A 26835-nucleotide genomic window follows, 5' to 3' on the forward strand; every position below is an offset into this window, starting at 1 on the left:
TTTATCTTTCTCATCACTGACAAAAGGTCCCAGCAATCCGACTCTCCCTCAGGTCAGTCCATAAACTCTATTTAGAGTAAATTTGACTCTATTTAAAGTAGGACCAAATATACTCACTTTTAGAGTAATATTTAGACTTGGAAAAGAGTAAAATAAAGATTTGAAAAAGAAAAAAAAAGTCACCCAAGGGTTGAGTAGACTAACTATATATATATATATATATATATATATATAATATACTAACTATACAGTACTAAGATATACTAACACACAGCAGGAGCTGTGTGGCTCAGTGAGTAGATCGGCAGTCTCCCAAGCTGAAGGTCGTGAGTTCGTTCCTCAACCCTTGAGTGACTTTTATTTATTTTTTTCCAATTCTTTATTTTACTCTCTTCCAAGTGTAAATATTACTCTAAAATTGAGTTGATCTGGTACCACCCTAAATAGCTAAATTTACTCTATTTACAGAATTTGCCGTGTGCTTCAAATAAATTACTGAAACACGTGCAAGGACTGTGTAGTACAGTACACAGTTGTGGCGATATAGGGTTAAAATATTTTTAAACATTTCAGTTTTCCTTTTGTGGGGACGGGGTGGGTTGTGGCTAAAACATTGCTTTCTTATGCACTTGGGTTCGGGCATTAGTCGGATGGGGGGCGGACAATTTGAGCAACTTCGTTCTCATCAATGGTTATCCAACAACGTTTCGAGTTATTACTACTTGTCCCACTACAGCAAGCAGTTATGGTATCTGGATATGCTTACAAATCAATAGTCCCTGCATGCTGCATATTTTTGGCTAGGTTGTTAATAACTTGTTTGAGGTAATATAAATGCACAATTTCAGTCAGTTTATTTCAACCAGAACTTCGGAGCGGAGATTACTTTGTGTGTGCTTACAAAATGATATAAAATAAGCCCAACTACTAGTAGCGAACAGCTGTGCTTCACGAATCCTCACAAACTAACAATTGTAAAGGTTAAACAGAGTAGTCACGAAAATGTAGATTAGCTTAACAGTCAGTAGTTGACATGCTCCAACACTTCCAAAGCCACATGCTCTTATTTGATAAATGTACAATTATATGTGTTGTAAAATATATAAAGCAGACTATCAAAAGATGCAGAGGCAAGAGAAACAAATTTAGACCCTGGATGCTGTATGGGTTAAAGCAAAAAAAAAAAAAATCATTTGACTGAAAACTTTTTATTCTTACAATGACTGCAGTCAAATTTTGTACTGTACTGCAAAATTTCTGGTAAGTATTGTTCTGATGAAGGGAGATAGCCATGCTAATTGTTAAGCTAACCTAAGATTGACACGGCTAGCGCATTTACCATTTGACATTGCAGCAAAATAGCAAGCAAATTGATAAATGTCTGAACTCCAGAGCAGTGCTTCTCAATTATTTATTTTCTGGTATGCCCCCTAGGAAGAAGAAAATATTTCACACTCCCAAATATCCGCCGCCACCATGAATAGTATTTGTCAATAAAATAGTTATACGTAGACCTCTAAATAACATTGTGTCCTTATCAACATGAATGAAATACAAGAGACGTTATGTTTTGAGTTGGATGGCCTGCTCTCAGTATTTGTGTTTGTTTGTCTGACCATTGGCCATCCACACACCAGTTTTATGTTTTGTGTTGATTAGCCTGCACATTTACGATCAGCTGAGAGTACACCAGTTTGTCGGACTAATCTTCATGCTGATCCCCTCTAGTCTCGACCTCCCAATTACCTGTTCCTCATCTTCGCCTTTGATTCCCGTCTCGCCTCGACCTTGTGCTTGTTTGATTTTTTTTTTGTAAGATTTCTGTTTCTGTAGTTTTTATTCTTGCCATATTGCAAGCTCTTTTTGTTAGAGCTTTTCTGTGTTTGGTGACGTGCGTTTTCTGTTGTTTATTATTCTTGCTATTGCAAGCTTCTTATGTTAAGTACTTCCGCTAATTGTTAGCATACGTTTGTTCGTTAGTCCTCGCATTCGCAAGTGAACTATTGTTGCATTGTATTGTATTATTGCAGCTGTGTGTCGCAATAAATTTTCTTAAACTTGATTTGCGTTTCCGTGTTTTGGGGATCCTCACACTTGAACTTGACAAGAAATAGAAATAAATACAGATCAACTTATAACAAAAAAATAACTTTATTAACACTGACTAAGTTTATATGCCATTAATATTCAAAATCAAATTTTCTGAAACATTTGAACATGCTCAAAATTTCTTTGCAACAAGAAAAACTGAGCGAGTGTCTGGCGACATCTTTGCAACCTTTAACAAACCCTGACGAAAAAAACAACATTCGCTGTGTACACACCGTCGCAAGCCTTCGCCCCTTAGTTAGATACCACCTTTAAGTATAAGTACCCAAAAATGAAATGAAAATCCTGTGTACTTTGTACTTTTTCTAAAAACATGGCTGTCAGGTTCATTGAAGACCCAAATTTTTCCATTGGTATGGGTTTGAATGGTTGTTTGTTTGTATGTGCCTTGTGATTGGCTCATGACCAGTCCAGGGTGTACAACACCTTTATCATAAAATCATGAGAGATATGCTCCATCTTATCTGCAATCTGAATGAGGAGAAGCCGTACAGAGGATGGATGGATGGATGTTTTCATGTACTGTGACACTATTTTCCACCTCATCCATACCATCAGTATAAAATTCCAAAGAGTGGCAGAAGATTTATTCCATCTAACCATCCAATTCCTGTACCACTATTTTTCAATAAGAATCTCTGGTTTGCTGGAGCCTATCCCAGCTGACTTACACCCTGGACGCCTCATCAGGGTGTTTATTCCAGAGGTTTATTTCAACCTTTTTGAACGGTAAGCAGGTTTAAAAGGTGCATTCAGTATGTCTACTTCTGTAAGCCCTGCTATAACAGGACCCTGCTAAAATGGAAATGTCAATATGGCATGCATAAGCAAGTGCAGTGTGCCTGCATGAACAATTGAACATTCTGTACACCTAAGTTGAGGCGTTTCAAAATGCAGCTCCGTTGTTATATTGTAGCACTTAAATATACTTTCATCAGCATTCATCCAACTTTAATCTTAGTTTAGTGGTAAAAGTCTAAAACTCAGTGGTTGCCCTTACTTACATTCAAGGGAGTGACTATTAAGTGTTGCTTAATATTCTACCAGCAACCATACAGGTCATTACTGAACCCGCACTTCATGTTCTACATGACGACGCTCCTGCTTCTATTAACAAGCACCAGTTCAAAAGAAGCAGTCCTGTAGTGGGCCGGCCTGTTGAGAGGATTCAGAGCACAAAACTGAGCACATGCAACAAGACAGATGCATAAATTAACATCAGTCATACAGTAAGTGTTTGAGTCATGATCCAGAGGCTACTCGGATATACTATGGGAAGCTGCAGGAGGTTTGATGGGTTTCAAAAAGAAGTTTTTCTGAAGTTGAATATTTTCAGTTAATTAACTGAAGTGTCATAGCAGCATTGTCTTAATTACACATACAGTAATTACGTATATCATGGGCCACCCCTGACCAATTTGGGGCCCCAAGCAAAATAGTGTTAACTTTTCTTGTGAATGGTCCTCATAGTCACTTATGATAATTACTGTAGAGTAGAGTAAAATGAGAAAGAGTTAAAGACATTTGATTACTGGTGTTATTATTTAATTGGCATGTATTAACAAATTAAATAAAATATATTTTAAAGGGAACTAAATGCATTTTTTAACAACACATTGTATCTACCCCTACTAGTCTAAACACAATATTCTGAAATCAGTCATGATTGTATGAACACATTTTTCCCCTTTTTGGGTTCAAACCATCATGTCATCAATCCGTAGCTATGCTAGTTGCTGCAGCATACATAGCTACGTAACTGATTTTCCAGTTTTGGTTACATGGCATTCTCTTTTTCTTTTCTTTCTTTTTTTTCCTAGAGAGCTCAGTATTGTTCATTCGGTGATTTTACCGATTTGACATGTCATCATCATTGCTCTCCTTTTTTTTTCTTCTTTTTTTTAATAAATATATTTTTATTTTTTTTGTATGTGGGTGATAATGTGTATGTGTATGTGTATGTGCGTGCGTGCATGCGGGCATTCATTAGTTCACCTAAAACCTTTAAAAAAAAAATCCCATACCGTTTCCCTAAACCGAACACTTCCAGCCAGAGTCGTGAGGCCGTCAGGAAACCCGAGAAAGGACCAAAGAAAAGAAAGGAAAGTGAAATCCAGCACCGACCAGACACCACCCACCAGACCACCAACCAGAGTCCTTCACCAACCCCAGAGACATCTAAATTTCAACAAATCAGGGAGACCTCAAGAGACCAAAGGAGAGACTGAGAAAAGGAAGGAAGGACAGACGAAGCGGAGTGAGATCCACAGACACCAGCCTCCACCGATTCAATGACCTGAGGAAGATTGTGTCTGAGTTTCGATTGATGCTGGTGTGGTGGATCTGGCGTGCATGAAAATCTCCACCAAAGAGGGGAGCCGTCGACCCCCGCCAGGACAGAGCAAGCGCAACACCACAGGGTCCCCCATGCCGCGGCAGCGCCAAAGGACGACCCCCGGGCCCCGTAGGGGCCACCGGCCGGAGAGCAAACCCAGGAGCAGGAGCGCCCCCCACACCAACGCAGCAGGACGGGGCACTGCAGGCCCGCCAGGAACCCCACCGGCCCACAGCCCCCTCTCCCCCCACGACCCCCCCGCCCCCCATCCACCCCAACCCAGCCCCAGCCGCCCCCAGGCCCCCAAATCCCCAGACATCCTCCCACCCCAGCACCCCCCCCCCACCTAGCCCCCCCCCCACCACCCCCCAAACAAGCCACCCCTCCCCCCGACCCCACTCCCACCAACCGGCAGCCCCCCAGCCCCCGACCCCCAGATCCCCCGCACCGGCGCCGAAGAGGGGCCGGGCAGCGGAGCGGAGAGGGCATCCGCGCCCACCCCATCCCCCACCGCGTGGAGGGACGGAACACCGGGGGCAGAAGGGGAGATGGGGGCACCGGAGGACGGGCGGCACCCCCGAACCCCAGGCCCAGCAGGGAAAGGCCCCGGTCGTCACTCCAGCATAAATAGTGAGAGTTAACCCTGTTACTGAGTTCGCCAGCTCGCCGACTGGCGAACTCTACCCCTAAACCTTGTATGTGACCCCACCCAGTGTATATACAAGTGTGTGCGTGTGGTGCATTAAAATTGGGAGCAGGTGAACCGGAGCAGAGGGAAATGCCTTCTGCGAGGTGCCAGGAGGGGCGGGCACAACACCAACTCACCCGCCCTCCCGGCCCCCGGAGCGCCGAGACCCGGGCCACGGATGGAGCCCCCGGCCCAGGGGAGGGGGAGGAAAGCGGACAGGGAAGGGGGAAGGGACAGGGGAAGGAGACGACAAGAAGGGCAGGAGGCAGCGGCAGGGCCGCAGAGAGAGGGGGAGAGGAGGAGGAAGGGTGACTAGGGAGGCGGAGGACGGGCGGGGAGAGGCGAGGAGGGAGAGGCAGCAAGGGGGAGGAAGGGGGAGGGGAGTGGGGACCACGGGGCACCCCGGTGGCCCACAGGCCCCGAACCGCGTCGCCGGGCCCAGAGCGACGGACCACGCCGGGGCAGCGCCGCACCGGACACCAGGGAGAGCCCCGCAACGCAGCACCCCCCAAGAGACCCAGGGAACGGACAGGGCACAGCTGCCATCCAGCAGCCAACAGAGGGGCAGACCCAGCCAGGGGGGGACAGCACCTATAGAGTTAACCCCCTGGCATGCAGTGAATCCGAATATTAACCCTTAGTGCCCATTGGAGGTGAATCTACTCGATCCTGTTGGCAGCAACTGGTTTCCTGACTATAAAAACACAACCATTAGTTACAAATTGCCAAATACAGAAACATCAATGTAAGTTATAACGATGTGGTGGCTCTCGCTAACAGGCAGAATTAAGGAACCAGAATTAGGTTAAAATATTGTATATACGTAGACCATGTTTCTATAAATTTTGATATTTGTTTTTTATTTGAGGCAGATATTTTTTCCATTAAAATGTGATTTATGAGGAGGTTAGACCATTGGTCGATATTCAGAGTTTGTTTATTTTTCCAGTTAACAAGGATTGGGTTTTTTGCGATAGTAAGGGCTACAAGTGTAGCCTACAGTCCAAGATAGCAGAAAGTTTTTCTAAGACTTTAGTCCAGAAATACATAACCGGAGTACATAACCATAAAGCATGAAAATAAGTGTATGTAGTGTTTTGTAAACACTGGAGACAGATGTCGGAGTCTGAGAGTCCCATTTTCTTCATCATATATTGAGTAATGTATGTTCTATGAATAATTTTATATTGGATAAGTTGTAAATTTGCGTGTTTTGTCATTTTAAATGCGTTTTCACAAACTTGAATCCAAAAGTCAGATTCCGTAGCTATAGACAAGTCTGTCTCCCATTTTGAGATGGGTAAAGACATTTTATCAGTATATGAAAGTAACATATATTTTTGAAAGTTTTTTTTGTTGTTGTCAGAGAAAGCTTGGTAATATCTTTAGCTAAAACAGGCGGTTGGAGCGTACCCCGAAGTGTTGGAATTTGTTTCTTTATCATATTTTTAACTTGTAGATAATGTAAAAAATTTCCGTTGTTTATTTTATATTTTTGGAGCAAGGATGTATATGATATAAACATATCTGAGAAGAGATGGTGGAGATGTGTAATTCCTTTCTGCTCCTTACATGGCATTCTCAATGCAAGCATGAGCAGCTGTGATGTTAATTCCAACAGCGGTCAACATTGCCCAATATGGTGGCCGTTAGAGAAGGATGAAATTTGGTGAATGTATTATTCCCTGAACACTTTTATTTCATCTGTCCATACAATTTCTATACTACTTATTCTCACAAGGTGAGCTGGAACCCATCCCATCTTTCTTGGGTGAGAGATGTGGTATGACTGTCACTACATCAGACAAGCTTAATTGCGAAAGTACAATGTAAAAAAAAAAAACTAAAATAAAAAACTGATGTTGCTATTGAAATCTTTGAGTTGAGCGCTCTGTTATACTGTACATGTTAGCCTATATTGATTTTTATTTTCTGCGAAAAACGCAAATGAATGCAAACAACAGAAACACAAAACAAAGAAAGTTTTGTTTTGTTTTTGCACTTTTGCTCATCACCACCATGACCCAATAATGTCAAGATGCATTAGATCCAAACTGTGTTCAAACAGAATCCCAAAAAGCCTCTGTTCCGGGAGGCAAAAGGCCAGGTCCTGTGTTCAGCATTCATCACACAATAACAAAATGAATATTTAATTTCTAAGTTTGGCACAGCCACTCCCTGTCTCCTCCAAAGTCCTGAAGAACAAAGCAGTTCTCCTGTTACCAATGGACATTTCACACCACTATACTTTAAATAGAAATGAGCACATACCTCTGCAGGAAAGTAAGTTTAAGAAAATAAATAGATAAAATAAGCAAGTTGACTCAGGATGCAACAAACAAAGGCCAGCGAGAAGCTCAGAGCCTGAAACAACACAATTATTTTGTTTCTCCTTCTCAATGATCAGATTTCACAGCTAATCAATTTATATGTGGGTATCTATCGTAATGATTGTTAAAGGTTTTCTTTGTGTGAGTGTGTGCATACTGTAGTTGGAGTCATCTGACAGTAAAATTTCCCACAATCTTTCCACTCACTCTTTTGACTCAAGTGGCTAGCCAAGTGAGTGGCAACAGCTGCAGAGAAAATTGTCAAGACTGAAGCAGAAGGAAGAAGACCAACAAGATGTTACACTCGGCATCATTGCAGATCAGAGGTGATTGATGTGTTTGCGCACCTACTAGAGGTGAAGATAACCTTAAGATGTATGATGTTAAATCAGTGGTTCTTAACCTTCTTGGAGGAATGGAACCCCACAAGTTTCCTATGCGCATTCACCAAACCCGTAAAATGTGGATTTTATTTATTTATTTATTTTTTCAAATTCAATACATAGGTGTAGGGTTTACTGGTGAACAAAATGAACAGGAAGAGTAGCCTTTCATTGAATCTGGCTCTCTTTACCTTGAATACGAAAAGTGTTGTGTTCTTGTATTCCCCAGTTTCATGCCGTTTAACACTTATAGAAAGTGTTCCTTTAGTTTTGCTTGACAGCAAGTTGTGCTGGACTAGAATTGTTCGACAACCAAAGCCGTTTTCTGAAGATGGAACCCAGGCGCAGTAGTTACAATGAAAACAGCAGAGGCCCCAGAATTGAACCCTGTGGAACACCATACGTTCCATAATACATGTGAATTCATATTGCACATATTTGTCTGGCTACTTTCTTTTATTGCTCGAAATAGTAAGAAAGGATTACAATAATAAAGAAATCACACGATGTACCATCACAAAAGCCACAAGGCTACTAAGTTCACCTAATTCCCTATAACACAGATAGGTTAAGCAGGGTGTACCATCACGAATCATTTGATTCAGGTGTGTGTCTCGAGGTCTGCTGAACCCCTTGGTTTTGATCGAAGCCAGGTTAAGAACCACTGTATACTGTAAGTGTGTCTTATTGGAGTCTTCCTCACCTCATAATGAGCGACCCTCTGGGACTCGGAGATGAGCTGAGCACTGCACACTCTGCAGTAGCTGTCTGTGAAAAGCCCTTGGTCCACTTCTGTAGACTTCATCTGTTAGAAAGAGACCAAATATTAGCTTACAGGAATAATACCTTGTGGCAAGTGAACTTATTTTTAAAGAATGGCTTGGAAAAAAAAAGAGAGAATTGTTTTACTTGAATTGGATTCCGTGAGTGAACCTCCATCAAGGTTTAGTTTTTTTTATTGTGTAGCTTTGCTAACAGACAAAAAAAAAGTAAAATAAAACCCACATTTGGTCATATACACCAAGGAGTTAAATTTTTAATTGAAATGTTTTCATTTGTAGGGCATTTTTCAACATTTTCTTAGTAAATAATGCATGGAGCCTGATGTAGAGTCGGGATTTTGGGCGTTGGTGAACTTCTCTACCCTACTGGGTACCATTGCAGGTGCAAAAGTTATTTATTCACTTTTACTTTCAATTCAAGAGAAATTAATCTTATGCCATCCCCAGATCTACTTTGGGGGTTTGGGAGCAGCAAGCCAACCAAGCTGTAACGGAGCAAGTAAACAATAATCTTGTTTCATAATTTCAAGGCTGTTAATATTTCATCCGCTTCTGCATTTCAGTTAGTGACAAATGCTGAGCAGCTTTTCCATGAAATGGCTTGGAAAAAGACATTAAATATCAAACATCCGCAGAGGACCAACATCCCCACAGAAACTTCAACAACAGACAAAATTCCATTTCCAAATAAATGACTAACAAAGATAATGCACTCATCCTGACAACTAAAGCACTTATTCAGTTTCCAGGGAAATGTCTGAAACAACTATTACAAATTTTGTTACATTTTGTTTGAAAGTAAAATACTGCACAAAGTATTCAGGCTTAAAATAAAGAGTCCCCCCCCCACCAAAAAAAAAAGTATTCAGGCTTATCTTCAATAAAACAGAGAGAAAGTTGGAGGCTAAACTAAGCTACAGTATTGCCTAAAATGTTTATTAGCCATATTCATCCAAACAAGTTTTTTTTCTGCTGGTATCTAATTCTCACCTGTTAAAGCACTGACATTCTTTTTTTCTTAATCAGAGTGGCTCTTTGTGAATACATTAGCAGATTTTTGACACTAACTGCTTGAGTAAAAACCTCTGTTGTCATTTAATGAAGCTGAACATAATGGACGCTGTGAGCTACGCAGGTTATTTCCCACATTATGCCCTGATGAGTAAATGTGCAAATAAACTCTGCTTAATGAGGCTTGTAGCCTCGTGTGTCGGTTTTAACCTGGCCTACAGTTAAATTGCAAATTTCCCCATTGTGGGACTTATTAAAGTTATCTTAACTTATCTTCAGAAAAAATTTAAATAAAAGTGCAGACAGAAATGATGAGTAAAATTATATAACATTGGAAAATACAAAAAGCTTAACAATTTGAATTAAAGATAGCTTGTTGGTTGGCTGAAAAGGTTTTTTTTTTGTTTTTTTAAACCTGAAGAAGAAAGCAAATCATTATTGGGCTACATCACAAACATTTTCCCAGTGATCTAGCGATGCATGATGTTAGCTCATTAAACTATTCCTGAAACACTTTTGGCATTAAATTAAACTTTTTATGTGATACAAAACATACGAATTATTGTGTTTCACTGCCTAAAGCTGCACAAATGTTAGAAATAAATGATTGACAATCTTAAATAATGAGAAGCAGATGCAGCAAAAACAGCAGCACAAGCAAAAACAGGAACCTGGGAAACTTGGAACACTCAAGCTCAACTCAAATGTTCTTTTCAACATCATCTCTGAAAAAACCTGCAAAATAGTGAGGTACAACCCAAGATAAACCCCGTAACGTATACATTTTGGACCCAAATACAAATCTGCGATATAGTGAATCCGTGATAAGTGAGCTGCAAAGTAGCGAGGGACCACTGTACACGTACATTTGCTTACATGCTTAGTGGTCAAAAGGCACTATAAATTAAATCAACTTTAAAAATATTACTGACTTGAGGCCTTGAAGCTTCTGAAGGAACTTGGAATTTGAGGACAAGACCATTGACTGGCTACTAAAGAGACTATAAATACTGCTGAGAGGACGAGTCACTGGCTGTGGCTGGAGAGAAACGATACCACCTGGGCAGCTAAAGTAGCTAATAACCGTGAGATACACACCCAGGTCTGATCAACCTGTGGCAGGCCTGCCTCAGCAGAGGGAGTCTTGTGATAAATGTCCGAAACACCCGTTGATGCTGAGGTACACAACTGATGATGTGTCTCGCTGGTGAAGCCTCTTGGCAGTGTAGCATGGGTGAAGCTCAGTGTTGCACAGATCGGACTGCAACCATTAGGCCACAGACCAGACATCCACTACTACCAGCGTGCTCCAGCTCAGAGTGGAGCCAGCAAAAGTTGTCATCTCCCAGCGCAGAGCCCAAGCAGCAACAGCCAAAAGAAGGGCTTTATCTAGAACCCAACCAATCACAGCCAATATCAGCCTCCAGCCCAGATCCTGGATAAGTACAGCTGGCAATAGAAAGAAAGATGGAAGGGAGGAAACCCCAGGCCCCGATCCAGTGAGAAGAGAGAGTCGGAAACTATAGACTCTGACCTGTTCTTCTGGAACAGCAGAGGCACCCTGTGGAAAGAAAATTGGACAATATAGGAAACATTATTTACAGCTATGGTGCCAAAAGGGTTGGCGAAAAAGAAACAAGACAGCAGAAAGGCCCATTAAACCAACCAAAGTCCAGGAGGCAGTGGGAAATTGACAGACTTGTGAAAGAGAGAAGGCAATTGAGGAAAGCCACAGAGATGGAAAGAGTGGGGCTTGAAGATCAGCAGATAGAAATCAAGCAACAACTCACCAGGCTGCGAAGAGCAGAGTACCTCAGACGACTACAAACGGAAAGAACGGACATGAATCCTCTTCTACAATAATCCTTACAGCTTCGTCAAAAGTCTTTTTGACCCAGAGAATAGTGGGAGCCTCATGTGCCCATAAAAGACCTGGAAGAACACCTGAAGAAAACCTACTCCGATGCTCGAAGGCAAGAGCCAGTCACTATCCCTGAGGACATGCCGCCCATTCAGGCACCGTAACACCAAATGGATACAAGGCCTCCCACATGGAATGAGGTGAAAAAAACGGTGAAACAGCTAAGATCAGCATCAGCTCCAGGACCCAACGGAGTCCCGTACAGATTTTATAAGAACACTACTAAAACTTTGAAGTACCTATAGAAGTTGATGAGGACAGTATGGCTGAAGGGAGTGATGCCAATGGCATGGCAAAGAGCTGGAGGTATCTTGATCCCCAAGGAGAAGAACTCATCATCCATGTCCCGTCTTCATTCTTGCAAAAAAAACAACTTTATTGACACGTCAGTGCCGAAGGCTGGTATCCAGGGTTTCTCAGGATGCTTGGAACATGCCAATATCATCTAGCACCAGATTACAGCAACCAAAATGGATCAAAGAGACCTCCATGTGATGTTTTTAGATCTTGCTAACGCCATTGGGTATTAAAGAGACTATTAATACTGCTGAGATACACACCCAAGTTTGATCAACCTGTGGAAGGCCTGCCTCTGCGTGTCTTGTGATAAATGGCCGAAACACCCGTTGATGCTGAAGTACACAGCTGATGATGAGTCTCGCTGGTGAATCCTCTTAGCAGAAAATTAGCATCGCTACATGTCTTATGTTTGTAACAAAACAATCTACGTCAAAATCGCTAAATATATAAAAGAGCTTTAATGAATTTATTGGCGCCGCTTTGACACACATAAAATGGTGGCACTATGTGCGTCAGCAACAGGAAGGCGGTATCTATTATGTTAAACATACAGCAAGACTCCTCCAGATAAGCGACTCCGCCGAGTTGTTGTTTTCTTTCACTCCTGCCCTCGGCCATGCAGGATTTGCCATAAGTCAAGTCATCTTTATTTGGACTATTGTACTATGGTTTTACGCCACCAAATGTGCAAAAAACAAGCCAAATTGACCCAGTTGGCCACAATGCATTTAACAACAGATGCAAGGGAGTTAGCAAACAAAACACGGACGCTGGCAGTAGAAACAAACTCACTTTGTGACGTTTATGGATTTGAATGGGATGAAACGAAAGAAATTACATCAGAGTGACAGCGTCGGATTCTGGAGCATAAAGTAAGTTATTTGAAAAACCTTTCTGTGCGTGTGTGCGGTACCCTTAGCATGCTGCATCGATGGCCATTGTAGGCTTCAACAACGTAATATGTTTGAACAAGACAAGCGAATGCGTCAGACTTAGTAAACGGAATGAAGATAAAGCGCTATTTAAGTGCATTAATATTTTGACCTAATGGGATTTGTCATATGTTGGACTATTGAAGACATTTAACATTTTCTATGCATATTTTTACTGTTTATGAATCTACTTATAGTATATAGATGCCATATAACTGATAATGTTTGTGTGAAATATATTGGACATATAACTGTAGTGTAATGAATAACACTTTTCACTCCCTTCCAGCTGGTGAGATAGGAATGCACATGGGAGGCATGTTCTCAAGTTGATAACACTGTGGGTCTGAGGGAGTCTAGGTCGCATACCTGTCTAGTCATATATTTCCGGCTTTGGACGAAACTGGAGTAAACATGTCAATAAATCACTTGTCTGTCTATTATAATTGCTAACCCTTTGTCCAGCCTCAGAGGAGGAGTATGCTTTTTTCATCTATAAAGCGACTGTGTGTTTTTCATATGGACACACTCGAGGCTTAACATCACCTTTGAATGTAAGCATGTCTTGTGTCTTTTAGGAGCTCCTAAAATAAATCTTTTGCAAAAGAAGCTTCTTCATCAGATCTCATTTTTCAATTATTTTTGAACACGCAGATTACACTTAATATAGTAATCAAATAATACCTTCAATTGGTGACCCTCGACGGCGACAAATTGGGACGTTTTTGCAACAGCTGTGATGATCTTGGACAACTGAATTTCTAAATGCGCAAATATTAACAAGGTGAGTGGACAAATTATCCACGTAGAGAAATTCTGTTTGTTTGGGATTACTCAGAGCTGCATTACGTCCGTACCAAATTGTATTTGAGATCTGTGAACAAGTTAGGGGGGTTTTAAAGTCGTATTTGTTACGGAGGGACGCGAAAGTCCTCGATTTTGACAATTACTACGACATTGAACCATGCATGGGTTGGCCCGTTGAATACGGAAGTGACGTCAAGTGGGAGCGCTCCGCCGTTCGGAAACGGCATATGAGATTGGTTCCGCGGTGGAATAGGCTGTCTTGTTTTTATTTTTATTTTGGTATGAATAAGCCCTCCGAATAATTTTACGGAGTGAGCGGAGAGGATAAGCCGCCCGTGTGGTATCATTCACACGGTGTGTGTGCTGTAGGTTATTAAAAACCGTGGGACATAATTCCGCGGGGTGTGTGTGTTGTGTCGAATTAAGCCGCTCGTGTGATATTCACATTGGAAGCGAGAGCTATGAATTAAGCCGCTCGTGTGATGTCATTCACATTGGAAGCGAGAGCTGTGAAGAAGCCGCCCGCGAAGATCCGGATAAGTATTTATTAAGTCGCGCAAAAAGATATTTAATTTCTGTTTCGTTTTTTCTTTTTCTTTTTCTTTTTCTAAGAAAAAAAATATATATATATATATATATATATATATATATATAATATTTTTTTGGGGGGATTAATGAGAATAGTTTTGATCTGTTGTATTGTAGTATCATAAGTGAGACGTCACTGACTTTATAAATATTATAAACGACTAAATTACTACATATAATGGACGACATTTTTGAACGAGACTCAGGGTGGTTTGATTTGCGTAAACTTCCGGTCCATACTCAAAGCTTGTCGCTAAGCGAACAAGTCACGGCCGCAACACTCGTCATGGCTGAAGCGCTGCCACCACGGCGACGGCGGAAGATGAAAAATCTTTTAAATGAATGGATGCGGACTAATTGTGATAAAGGTTGGTTCCCACCGTTAAAATCTGAGACATGTCTGATTGCATTAATGAAGTCTGTAGAAGTTGATTGTGTAAACAGCGCCAGATGCTGATTACCTCCGTGAAAAACACATCTATAGTTTCTTCGAATGGAAGAAAAGTTAGACGGTGTGGGGTCGTGGACCAAATGTTGGTTTGTGCTAGAATGCTTGCGTTGGGTAGCTCTGTGAAAGTTGCTCGTAAAACTGTTGAGCGAGTCCGCTAGCCACGGCTCGGCTAACGTCAACGTGTTAGATGAACGCGTGGCGAATGCTAGGCTAAAATCTCCGCCAGCTTAAAATTGTTGGAAATGAGACATGACCCGGAAAATAGATTAAATAAGGCAAAAATTTTTGGATTGGAATTGGCTCGGCATGCGGAGATTCCACAGTCTATTGGTTCTAGATGGCGTACTAATCTGGAGCATGTGTGACTTGTGTGATTAGGAGAGAATGTTTTTTTTTGTTATAAAATGACTAGGGTCAATTGTGTGATTATAATGGGAATTTTTCTAGTTGATATGTGTGTGCGTATGTGCCCCAAAAGTTTGAAAAAGTTGAGAGAATTGTTGAGTAATCGAATGAGACCTAGATAAGGAAAGTGGGGGCTATCCGGGTGGTTTGGAAGTTAACTGAATCTGTAATTGGGAATAAGAAATGTGTGGATGGATATTTCATTTGTTTTTCTTTAAAATCTTTAACTGTATGTTTGGTGTTGTTTTTGAGTAGAAAAGACTGGTGTGATAATGGCGTTTGTTTTTCGTATAGGAATGTAGAAAAAAATAGGTTTTGAATGTGATTTTCCCTCCCCCTTTTTTCTGCTCCTTCCCTGTGTCTTGGAAGAGAGGAGGGGGATTTGTGTGGAAAATAGGAGTCAGAGGGCAATGTGTCCTGTAATGGGAGCTTTTCTTTTTTCTAGGTAAGAGAAGAATGCGGAAAGATAAAGAGGTCTAGATGATAACTACAGGCCACTATCCATATTATTATTATTATTATTTTAAATCTGGTCTGTGTTTTTATAGTTGAATGAGTAATAAAACCAAATTTTAATATAGTTGAATAAGTAATAAAACCAAATTTTAATTGAAATAGACTTTTCATTTTTGATTTTTTGATTTCCCCTGCATCTCTGATAACTTATTCGTAGGTGTGAAAATGATTTAACCTTTGTCCTTATCTGAGTCCCATTCTAGAAGTCTGAGAAGTCCTGGAATTTGAGACTTCCCTCCATGTGGAGGCATAATTTAAGGTAACATGTAATGAAGAAGGAGTCTATGGTAGACATATGCGTAAATATAGTAATACTACTTGCTATAATGTAGAACACATTTAGATGAAACTACAAAATACATATTTTTTGAGAAAATTATTATTATTTTTTGATTATAACAAGCATATAAATCTCTTGCTATGATCTCATCTCCCTCTGTCTGTTCCGAGTGTATAAGTGTTTCAGGCAGGTTCAATCTTTGACGAGAGGTGTTGTTCTTGGGTGTCTCCAACGTGCTGGAATAACCTGGCTGTTGGGCACAGAGTGGACGGCGAACTGAACAATGGTCACTTTTGGGGGGGGGAAGTGATCACACGGACTGCGAAAAGGATGGTATACTGCAAATCCGCTCGCCATGAGACTGTTCAATGACTCTTATGAATTATCTGAGCAAAATGTCCATCAACTCTTTGAGCAGACATCTCAAACTCTCATCACAGCCGTCCTGATGAAACTGTCAGCGGTCTCCAGTGACAGCTAAGGCCTGCTTTGAACTTTGCCCTGCATAAACTGCTATCAACAAGGACAGGAAGGAATATGAACTCCAGTGTGGACTCAAAGTTCGAGTCATCTGAGATCGGCCTTTGAGTCATATTTTGGTCTGTTTTGAGTACAGTTTGCACTCTGTACTGTGTCGGTAAAGGAGATGTGATCTATAGCAACGCAGTTTCGGAAGTTGAGAACGGCTTATGTGAATTAGGGTAGTATAAAATGTATTCTAATCTTTAATACTATATTTTGCGTTGTTTGATGCTTGTTGAATTTGGTCTTCTAATTTTTTGCCCATTTTCCTTTTAAATTTTAGCTTCTGGATTGGACTCAGATGTGGAACACTTACGGCAAAATTGCTGGTTAAATTTTTTTAATTTTGATTAAGGAGACACTGATTTTTAATTGGGTCATGATCTGCAAAGTTGCCTAGTGTGTTTTACAAGCCCCGCTACTATGTAGAAGAGGGGAGGATAATTAGCATTTTAAGATTACTTTTTGGTTTATTTGAAGTAGGTATTTTGATCTTTTATCTTATTTTACAGTTAGTTTGTTTTTTCCTCACCCTGTGTTGCCTGGACAGAATTCAAATTTGCGCCTCCAAGGGTTTTGTTTTTAGGAATTGTTGCAAGACTAAGCAGGATCTGCTCCTGTAGTCTTGGTGTTGGCCAAATTCCCCCATTTTTATTTTTATTATCAACAGGACACAAGGTGTCAGTTTTTTTTCCCTTTTTGAAGCAGCAATTTGTAAGCGGCTGCAGTTTTCACATTCAGGTCTGAAATGATCAAAATTGATCTTTGTCAGATGAGGGAATCAGTTACTGGTCTGTCTGTGTGTGTCACGAAGGAAGGTATGCACACAAACAGTTCATGTTAAATTAAATCAATATAGGACTATAAGTTAGTCTGAATGAGGTGATACTTCTATAGTATGTGAGTGAATTAATTCACAGATGGAGAATGGAGAGGATTTGACTTGGAGGGAAGTAAGTTCTACAAAGATGACAAAAGACAACCCGAATAGCAGAAAATAAGGTAAGTATATTCAATTTCAGAAACAATTGAAAAGTATAATTTCTAGAGCCCATGGAATTTGCCATTTAGGTGTGGAAGGAACATTGGGACACCTGGTGGACATTATTTTATGAGACAAGTTGTAAAAATGAACTGTAGGACTGCAGTGTTTATTAAAGGTATAAATATATATAAATCTCTTCTCAGACTGTTTATGGCCCGGCCGGACATGAATAGTTCTGAGTTAAGATGATGTTGTTTTTAAATGATTTACACTGCTATAATAAAAAACAGCGTAAAAAATACAGAAATTTGATGTATGATAAAAAGTACATTTATGCTAAATCTACAACAGTAAATATCATGGTAAAATATTTGATTAATCATTATCTACTATTATAAGGGCTTCTTAGGAATATTGGATTAGACGAACCCATTTGAAAAAACAAAAACTTCCTAAGATATAAAAAGGTTGGACTCCTTTTGAGGGTCATAAAAACAGGCTGTTTCCCGCCCCCAATGTTCCGCTGGGGAGTCACACGTTGAGAGGCCCCCAGTAATTAAGGAGATAGTGTCTACATTCTCTAAGCTAAACAGATGTTCCTTCAAAAATAAATGATTGTGAATATGTGTGGTTGAAAGTAACTAAACCGAAATGGTCTTGTCCTCGTTGGCTAGGTCCATTTAAGGTCAAGGAGCGTACATCCTGTGCGGTGCGCTTGTATCGGAAAGGAGATACTTGGTATCATCTCTCATCTACAAGGCCGGCTGTTTCTGGTTCAACAATGCCACCAAGGGCAACCATCTGATGATCTCCGCCCACACCAGTTGGAGCCATCTCACCGAGCCCCACCACGCCGTTTCCAGTGTCTACCTGACAAGCTGTCCAAGGAGGGAAGCTGCAGCGTAGGAGGTCCTGGAAGGAGATTCATTGTAGTGCCTTTTCCATGGGCAAAGCTGACCAAGTGTCAATCTGCTGTATGAAGGAGAAATCACTCAATGGTGATTTGAGTAACATGCCCCTTTTTCATCAATTCACAAGGATAGAGTCACACTGGGAATGAAGTCCCGTGACCTTTCCTGCGATCTCTGGCAGTGAGCCAGGGTTCTGAAAAAGGCTGACAACGCCTCAAAAAAAAAAAATCAACCAGCGACTGACAAACATCCTTCTCCTTTGACAAAAGAACTTCTTCTCAAGATGGCTTCGATGAAGAACTCTGCTACTAATTGCTGCATTATGACGGTTTTTCTCTTGTTAATTGTTGCGCCATTTTGGTTTTTCATGAAACCCCTTGACGTGAGTTTGAATACAACACATCGTGATAAAAGAAATGTTATTTCTACCCAAATTCCAATGGATAATGAACTGGGCGTATAATAACTCAATTGTCCTGACCGTTGCTCCTAACACAAACACATCTGTCAAACTCCCCATTAAATCTTTGAAGGGATTTAGTAGTGGGGGGCCGACGAAGGGGGGCCTTTGGCTCAAGTACTGGTGGTATTTGACAGGTAGTGTTTTACGACTGGACTGGAGCACCTTCATTACCACCCAAAGTGGCCGATACTGGCCGTCCAGTGGTGAGGCAGTTTTTTTTTAGCAAGAGAGTAACATTGAGAAGAATGGGACATCAATTCGAATTAACTTTTGTTCTTCCTGAAGGTAATATCCGGCCACCTAATGTAACCATAAATAACACCTTTTGTTAGGGCCTAATGCTGTGGGCATGGTTCTCTGGAACTGATCCCTATTTTCCAATTTAAATTTGCATTGATAAAACTATGAGTAAGACAGAACAACCTAAAATGACTAAATCAGAATCATATAGCCCTTGATATGTTACTTGCAGAAAGGGGTGGTGTTTGTTCAATGTTCGCAGAACAATGTTGTACTTTTATTCCTAATAACACTGCACCGGGTGGAAGTTTAACCAATGCCATTGAGGGACTCCGGACACTTAATAAAAAAAATGAAAGAGCAGTCCGGTATCGATACGTCAATTTGGATAACTGGATGGATGCTTTTGGAAGATATAAAAATTTGGTTTCAGCTTTTTTGACAACTTGCGGTTGTTGCTGTATTCCTGGTTTGAGATCGTTGTGCACGCGGCTTATTGCCACAGCCATTGAAAAGCAAGATGTACAAAACAAGTCGTCTTATATGATGGTAGAATCTGTAACTTCTAAAGCTATGACCGCGGTGGCGACATCAGATGAAGATCCGGCTGGAATTTTTCTCTAGACTATTTCTAAGGGATTTAATGTCTTTATTTTGAACAAATATATTTTGTTCATTGAGGGGCTGAAGACATTTAACATTTTCTATGCATATTTTTACTGTTTATGAATCTACTTATAGTATATAGATGCCATATAACTGATAATGTTTGTGTGAAATATATTGGACATATAACTGTAGTGTAATGAATAACACTTTTCACTCCCTTCCAGCTGGTGAGATAGGAATGCACATGGGAGGCATGTTCTCAAGTTGATAACACTGTGGGTCTGAGGGAGTCTAGGTCGCATACCTGTCTAGTCATATATTTCCGGCTTTGGACGAAACTGGAGTAAACATGTCAATAAATCACTTGTCTGTCTATTATAATTGCTAACCCTTTGTCCAGCCTCAGAGGAGGAGTATGCTTTTTTCATCTATAAAGCGACTGTGTGTTTTTCATATGGACACACTCGAGGCTTAACATCACCTTTGAATGTAAGCATGTCTTGTGTCTTTTAGGAGCTCCTAAAATAAATCTTTTGCAAAAGAAGCTTCTTCATCAGATCTCATTTTTCAATTATTTTTGAACACGCAAAGATTACACTTAATATAGTAATCAAATAATACCTTCACTATGAAGTGATTTTCAGGAAAAGTACAATAAGTAAGTGATTCAAGTTTATTCAGGGCTAATGCTAATTTTGTTGGTGTTTGTTTAATATGTGCATATGTGTGCAGAAGATAAGGAACAGTGAGTATTTCTATCCACTAAATTCAACTCACGTTCAACCTAAGTGGACTTAAAAATATACATATATATTGAATTTTTATGGGGGGGTGGAGCGTTTAGTCGATTAATCGATGGAATAATCAATAGGCGACTAATTATTATTTTTTTAAGTCGTTACTGACAGCACTAATGTACGGGCACATGCCTCATGTTACTGGTATGTGTCTCTTTTGCACCAATTCTACCTTCATAGTTAGACCTTTGTTTGGTATGGTTTTATTGAAGCTCACAAAAGTTTTGGGAGTTGATTTTATAATGAGCTTGAAGAACCATGGCTGTTTGGGGGCGTGGTTTGGGCGTGGATTGCGAAAAGTCAATTGCCCACATCACATGCACAGCCGACCGAGTACATCATCTGAAAAGGGAAGATCTTGCAGTTTACCAGTATAAACACACAATATGTCAGTATGTATGTCATGCACAGACCAGCAAGTCAATTTCTGCTTCTGCAAAGTTAAGTTTGGGTTGTTGCTATGATTAGCCGGGATTCAGCTACTTATCATCCCACAATTTACACCCAATTCTACCTGCGGAAAGTCTACTAAAATACCAAAAGAAAGAAAAGTCCACGTATGTGCACAGTTAGCATGCGCTTTACACTAAACTTGTGCCAGGAATGAAAATAGGGCCTGTAGTCTTATCAAATGACTTATTCATTCATTAGCACATGAATAAGTTTTTGTTTGTTTGTTTGTTTTTTTAAACATCCTAACCATTTTGTTTATGGATTGTGGAAATTGTTTCATAATGGAAAGCAAAGAGGAAGTATATAAAGCACGTGCTATTCATGTTTTAAAAAATGCTTTCAGCAATATATTATAAACATAAACTGTTTAATGGTGTCATATTTCCATCATGCAAACATTTTAAACCTTTCTGATAGTAACCTAATAAAGAGGACTGTGAGTGCATACTTCGACAAGCCTTAATACTCAGGTTTAATCATATATAATGGAAAAGTCATTTAATCTTTTAAATGACTTTTCCATATGTTTATATTACTACCAAATGTGCCAAATGGATGTGATCCAGATGACGCCTCGTTTAACATCCCACCTTCGGAGGCTGGTGAATCTGTCTCAACAGTCGGTTACTCAAGTATGAAAAGTCCCGCAGAATGTGAAGTACAGGTCTCTAAAAGTACAAGTTCTACATTTACAATAAATAGAATGCCGCTGCCCTTGGTGATCAGTTCATTAGGCTAATGGATTTTGCTGCCTAATGCACAGCTACAAGGGTTACATTTCTTCAAAATGGGATGAAGAAAAATGTAAATTTTCACCCAGAGTAATTGGATATTGGAAGTCAAGGCAATTGTAACCCAACAGGGGTATCTTCAAATAATTTAATCGTCATTACTGTATCTAATCAGAGCAGCAGTTGTCAACATCGTTAAAGTCACCTTCTGTTTAAACAGAACAGTTGGCAAAGATCATACAGAAGGTGGCCTTTTGCTTTAGTGGAAGGCACTTCTCATCTTGGCAATCAAATTAGCGGCAAGCCAGTCTGAATGTCACACCTAGTCAACAATCTTTAACGTGCGCCTGGAACGCTCATCAGCTAGAGGCAAATGAGTCAAGGCGATGCGTTGCGCGTTGTGGAAGGGTCACAGCAGCAAGTGGCCAGCAGATGTTGAGGCAATGAACCATCACTTGTAATTCATTCAACTAGGCAATGACCAGCTTGACCGGCTTTTTGTACGAGGTGTCTCTTTGACTCTCAGTTCGTATTACTGACTTCACAGGGTTGTGCTTCTGTCTTGAAATAAGAAGCCTGACTTTGACATTTTAACAAAGAACCATTTTCCCTTCATTTTCAATTGCAGTTATACCAGGTGTCACTTAAATTCTTATTCCTCTTCAGTGGTCGGTGATCACTGAAAATACGTACCCTTAGGTACATATTTGCCTATAAAGAGTACAAATATGTACACTATGGTACATAGAAAGTACCCTATGGTACATACAATATTTGCCTTCAAATGGTACAAATCTTAAGGGTCCTATGTACCCAGTTTAAAGGTTACAATAGTATCTCCGTTGTTTTTCTATGACAGGGGTGCAGTGGGATGAGGGTGGAATCAATTGAACTGCCTAAACTTGCACACACGCAGCGTGTGGGGTTCTGCCATAACATTTCACAAGTGGTAAGTTACTGCCACGGTTTTTGCGAGAATTCAAAATATGAATTGCCATTACATGATGTGGTGACAAAGGTTAAGAAGCTTACAAAGGACAGCCCATCAAATACACAGAAGCTCTTTAAACCAGCGAGACACAGGCGACCTCTGGCCAACCACCGTCAAGACAAAAATACAATAAAGGCATTTTACATCGGCATTGAATATTTAATATTTACAATTTAATATGGACCATGGATGAAATATTGCAGTCATGATTTTGCAACCAGTACACGGAGCTCACCGCCAGCGCTCATTCATTCTGTATGAGGAGCTCAAATGGAAGTCTCATTCATTTGGCTGCCTCTCCGAGTCAATAGCTTGTGCTTAATGGAAAGCGGCATAGGTGTACCTTTAGGATACTGTCCAAGTGACAAACCATTGGACCCTTAACTCATTCACTGCCATTAACGGCTATAAACGTCAAAAATTCATTTGAACTTTTTCTATTAGTTTAACATTTTTTTCCCACTTTTGTTAACAAGAGTATGAAAACCTAGATTTTTTTTATTGTACATTTAGAACAGATATAAAATATGTGATTAATCGTGAGTGAAGTCATGTGATTAATTACAATTAAGAATTGTAATCGCCTGACACTTTTTAAAAAAAGATTATTAAAAAATAATAATAATAATTACAATAATTTTTTTACAGCCGATTACATTTTTTAATCGTAATTAATCGCATGACTTCACTAGTTTGACTCACAATTAATCCCAAATTATAAATTTGTTCTTAAAAGTACAAACGTAACATAACGTAAAAAAATTAGCACCTGTTGCTTCTAATTTTTTAATTCTTTTTGTTTTGTTTTTAATGAATTTATGGCAGTGAATGAGTAAAAGGTGAAAATTTAGCACCATTTTTCTGACTGTGTAAGGCACAGGTCTCAGTCCTGTATGTTTTAGATGTTTCCATCCTCCATCACACCTGATTTAAATGATCAGAATCATTATCAGGACAGGCCTCTAGTGAGCTTACCAATGAGCTGGAATGCCCAGCCTAGAAAACGATCTGCCAAACTGGCAAACGCACTGTGAGAGACTTGTGCTTGCACGAAAATCAGCATTTAAGCCCCTCAGATACAGATGGGCTATGTGTTATGCCCTATTTGTTATTTATATAGTGGACCTGCACATATTGACCTATTTGTAGATTTGTTGTTCCATATTTTTTTTTATTTGGGCTGTTGGAGGAGCCAACCCTTTCTTCGTGAAAAACACGTAGTCGAATTTTGTCGTCAATTTTGGAGTAATTATCTTTTTTTATTTTCCAATGCATTTGAATGGGCATCAATGATATGAGGATTTTTGAGGAGATGAAGGTAAGTCATGTCTCTTTTAGTCTCCGCAGGGGGGAAAGAAAAAAAAAGTTCACATAGCAAGCAACAAGCTACAACACTTTGATCTCTATCATCTTTTTGATCCAAGAAACATCATACTCCCACCCTTCCCTTAAAGGTACAGCTGGTCCCAGGTGAATCGATCCCTTGTGGGTCGCCACATCCATCCTACTGTACTTGAGTGTGAGTTTTATTTTGATATTGATGTACAGGACTTTTTCAGGACCTTTATAACAAAAGACAAAGCTTTGTAGGGGGCATATTATGGAAAACTGGCTTCTTAATCGATAGTGTGCAGTGCATATTTGTAAAGACTATTTCAGAAAATGTCTCTGTAAGCAAGCACATTACCTAGACTGGATACATGTGACTCTGACCACCCAAAATTCCAAACCAAAGAGCAATGTGCATTCATCATTCTGTTTCGGTCTCTTTTTTATTGTACTTGTTTTCATGTTGTGCGACGATGCACTGCCTACAAATCTGCTGGGTGAAAACAGGCTGTCTACACATTAGTACAATAATCAACTTGGTCTTAAGCCAGTGCAGGCAATTTGGGTAAATGTTGCGATCCTCGAATTATGACACTAGTCAGCCTAATGAGGTTCATGTTGGCCAACGTGGGCACAAGCTTGAAATCTCCTTAGTCAAGGAAAACGCAGCATTGAACTCTTACAACAGACATTGTAGTCAGAGGCTTTTCAGTTACATAACGATTTTAACGGTGCACCCATTTCCATTTTTTTGCACTCTTTTGTCGGTACTGTATTTGAAATTACAGTGATTCACAGACCTTTTAGTGGCTTAAGTTACTCTCATTTTTGAATGAATGACAAAATAATCTGCAGCAGTGGCGGACATGCTGCTACTTTTCCCTCAGACATTAATGTAGTGTGTGCAAAAGAGAACATATGTACCTATGCATGTACTTGTCACTTGGGATAACGTCACGACCGCAATATTACATGAGTATGTCAAAAACGTTGCTTTCATTCAGCAAAGCACTCTGTGCACTGATTCCATTTTGCTGCACCTTCTTTTAGCATGTTTTGAACCTTTTATTGGCCATGTATTATGATGTAATGTGACTGTCCAATATAATGTAACTATATCACACTGTACTGTTAGTTGACTATGTATTTGTATTTTGACTTTGTTTTACTCTGCTGTCTGTTGCCAGGTTGGCATTGCAAATGAGAATCTGTTCAATTGCCTTTCTTGGTTAAATGAAGGTTAAATAAATCAATAAAATTGAAAACACTGTCCACAAATGCACTTCACAGTTCAATCATAATATTTATTTATTTATTTATTTATTTTTATTTTTTGGGAGAGCTCAGTATTGATCATTTGACATGTCATCATCATTGTTCTCCCTTTTTTTTGTTGTTGTTGTATGTGGATGTGTGTTTGTGCGTGTGTGTGTGCGTGTGTGCGTGCGTGCGTGTGTGCGTGTAAAAAAAAAATCCCATACCGTTCACCTAAACCGAACACTTCAAAATCCAGCCAGAGTCGTGGGGCCGCCAGGAGACCCAAAGAGGGACCAAAGAAAAGAAAGAAAAGCGAAGCCCAGCACCGACCAGACACCACCCACCGGGCCACTAACCAGAGTCCTTCACCAACCCCAGAGACATCTAAATTCCAACAAATTAGGGAGACCTCAAGGGCCCAAAGGAGAAACTGAGGAAAGGTAGAAAGGACATACGAAGCAGAGTGAGATCCACAGACACCAGCCTGCACCGATTCAATGACCTGAGGGAGAAACAGATTGTGTCTGAGTTTCGATAGATGCTGGTGGATCTGGCATGCATGAAAATCTCTACCAAAGAGGGGAGCCGTCGACCCCCGCCAGGACAGAGCAAGCGCAACACCTCAGGGCCCCCCAGGCCGCGGCAGCGCCAAAGGACGACCCCCGGGCCCCACAGGGGCCACTGGCCGGAGAGCAAACCCAGGAGCAGGAGCGCCCCCCATCCCAACGCGGCCCGCGCCCCCAACCCAACGCAGCAGGACGGGGCACTGCAGGCCCACCAGGCACCCCACCGGCCCACAACCCCCGCTCCCCCCACGACCCCCATCCACCCCCGCCATCCACCCCAACCCCAACCACCCACCCGGCCCCCGGAGCGCCGAGACCCGGGCCACGGATGGAACCCCCGGCCCAGGGGAGGGGGAGGAGGGCGGACAGGGAGGGGGAGGGGACGGGGGAAGGAGACGACAGGAAGGGCAGCGGCAGGGCCGCAGAGAGAGGGGGAGAGGAGGAGGAAGGGCAACGAGGGAGAAGGGACAGGGAGGCGGAGGACGGGCGGGGAGAGGCGAAGAGGGAGAGGAAGCAAGGGGGAGGAAGGGGGAGGGGAGAGGGAACCACGGGGCACCCCGGCGGCCCACAGGCCCCGAACCGCGTCGCCGGGCCCAGAGCGACGCACCGCGCCGGGGCGGCGCCGCCCCGAACACCAGGGAGACACACAGCACCCACTACGAGACCCAGGGAACGACCAAGACGCAGCCGCCACCCAGCAGCCAACAGAGGGGCAGACCCGCCCACGCCCAGCCAGAGGGGGACAGCACCTGTAGAGTTAGTCCCCTGGCATGCAGTGAATCCGAATATTAGCCCTTAGTGCCCATTGGAGGTGAATCTGCTCGATCCTGTTGGCAGCAATTGGGTTCCTGACTATAAAAACACAAACTGCCAAATGCAGAGACATCAATGTAAGTTATCACGATGTGGTGGCTCTCGCTAACAGGCAGAATTAAATAACCAGAATTAGGTTAAAATATTCTATATACGTAGACCATATTTCTATGAATTTTGATATTTGTTTTTTATTTGAGGCCGATATTTTTTCCATTAAAATGTGATTTATGAGGAGGTTAGACCATTGGTCGATATTCAGAGTTTGTTTATTTTTCCAGTTAACAAGAATTGTTTTTTTTTTGCGATAGTAAGGGCTACAAGTGTAGA

General features: G+C 41.1%; 1 protein-coding gene and 1 long non-coding RNA gene across 3 annotated transcripts in view; one reads left to right on the forward strand and one right to left on the reverse strand.

The window, feature by feature from the left end:
* The window catches only part of zmat4a (zinc finger, matrin-type 4a), a 113321-nt gene that overhangs the window by 81870 nt on the left and 4616 nt on the right, over positions 1-26835 (reverse strand). For both annotated transcript variants that reach the window (XM_077561771.1, XM_077561770.1), the window contains exon 2: positions 8549-8650. In XM_077561771.1, the coding sequence (XP_077417897.1) occupies positions 8549-8650 (102 nt within the window). The remainder of the gene's footprint in view (positions 1-8548; positions 8651-26835) is intronic.
* Positions 13482-19956, forward strand: LOC144049182 (uncharacterized). Its single transcript, XR_013293508.1, has 2 exons — positions 13482-14554; positions 17281-19956. It is a non-coding gene; the product is annotated as an uncharacterized LOC144049182 (long non-coding RNA).

The sequence above is a fragment of the Vanacampus margaritifer genome, chromosome 3, assembly GCF_051991255.1.
Source record: "Vanacampus margaritifer isolate UIUO_Vmar chromosome 3, RoL_Vmar_1.0, whole genome shotgun sequence".
Classification (NCBI taxonomy): domain Eukaryota; kingdom Metazoa; phylum Chordata; class Actinopteri; order Syngnathiformes; family Syngnathidae; genus Vanacampus; species Vanacampus margaritifer.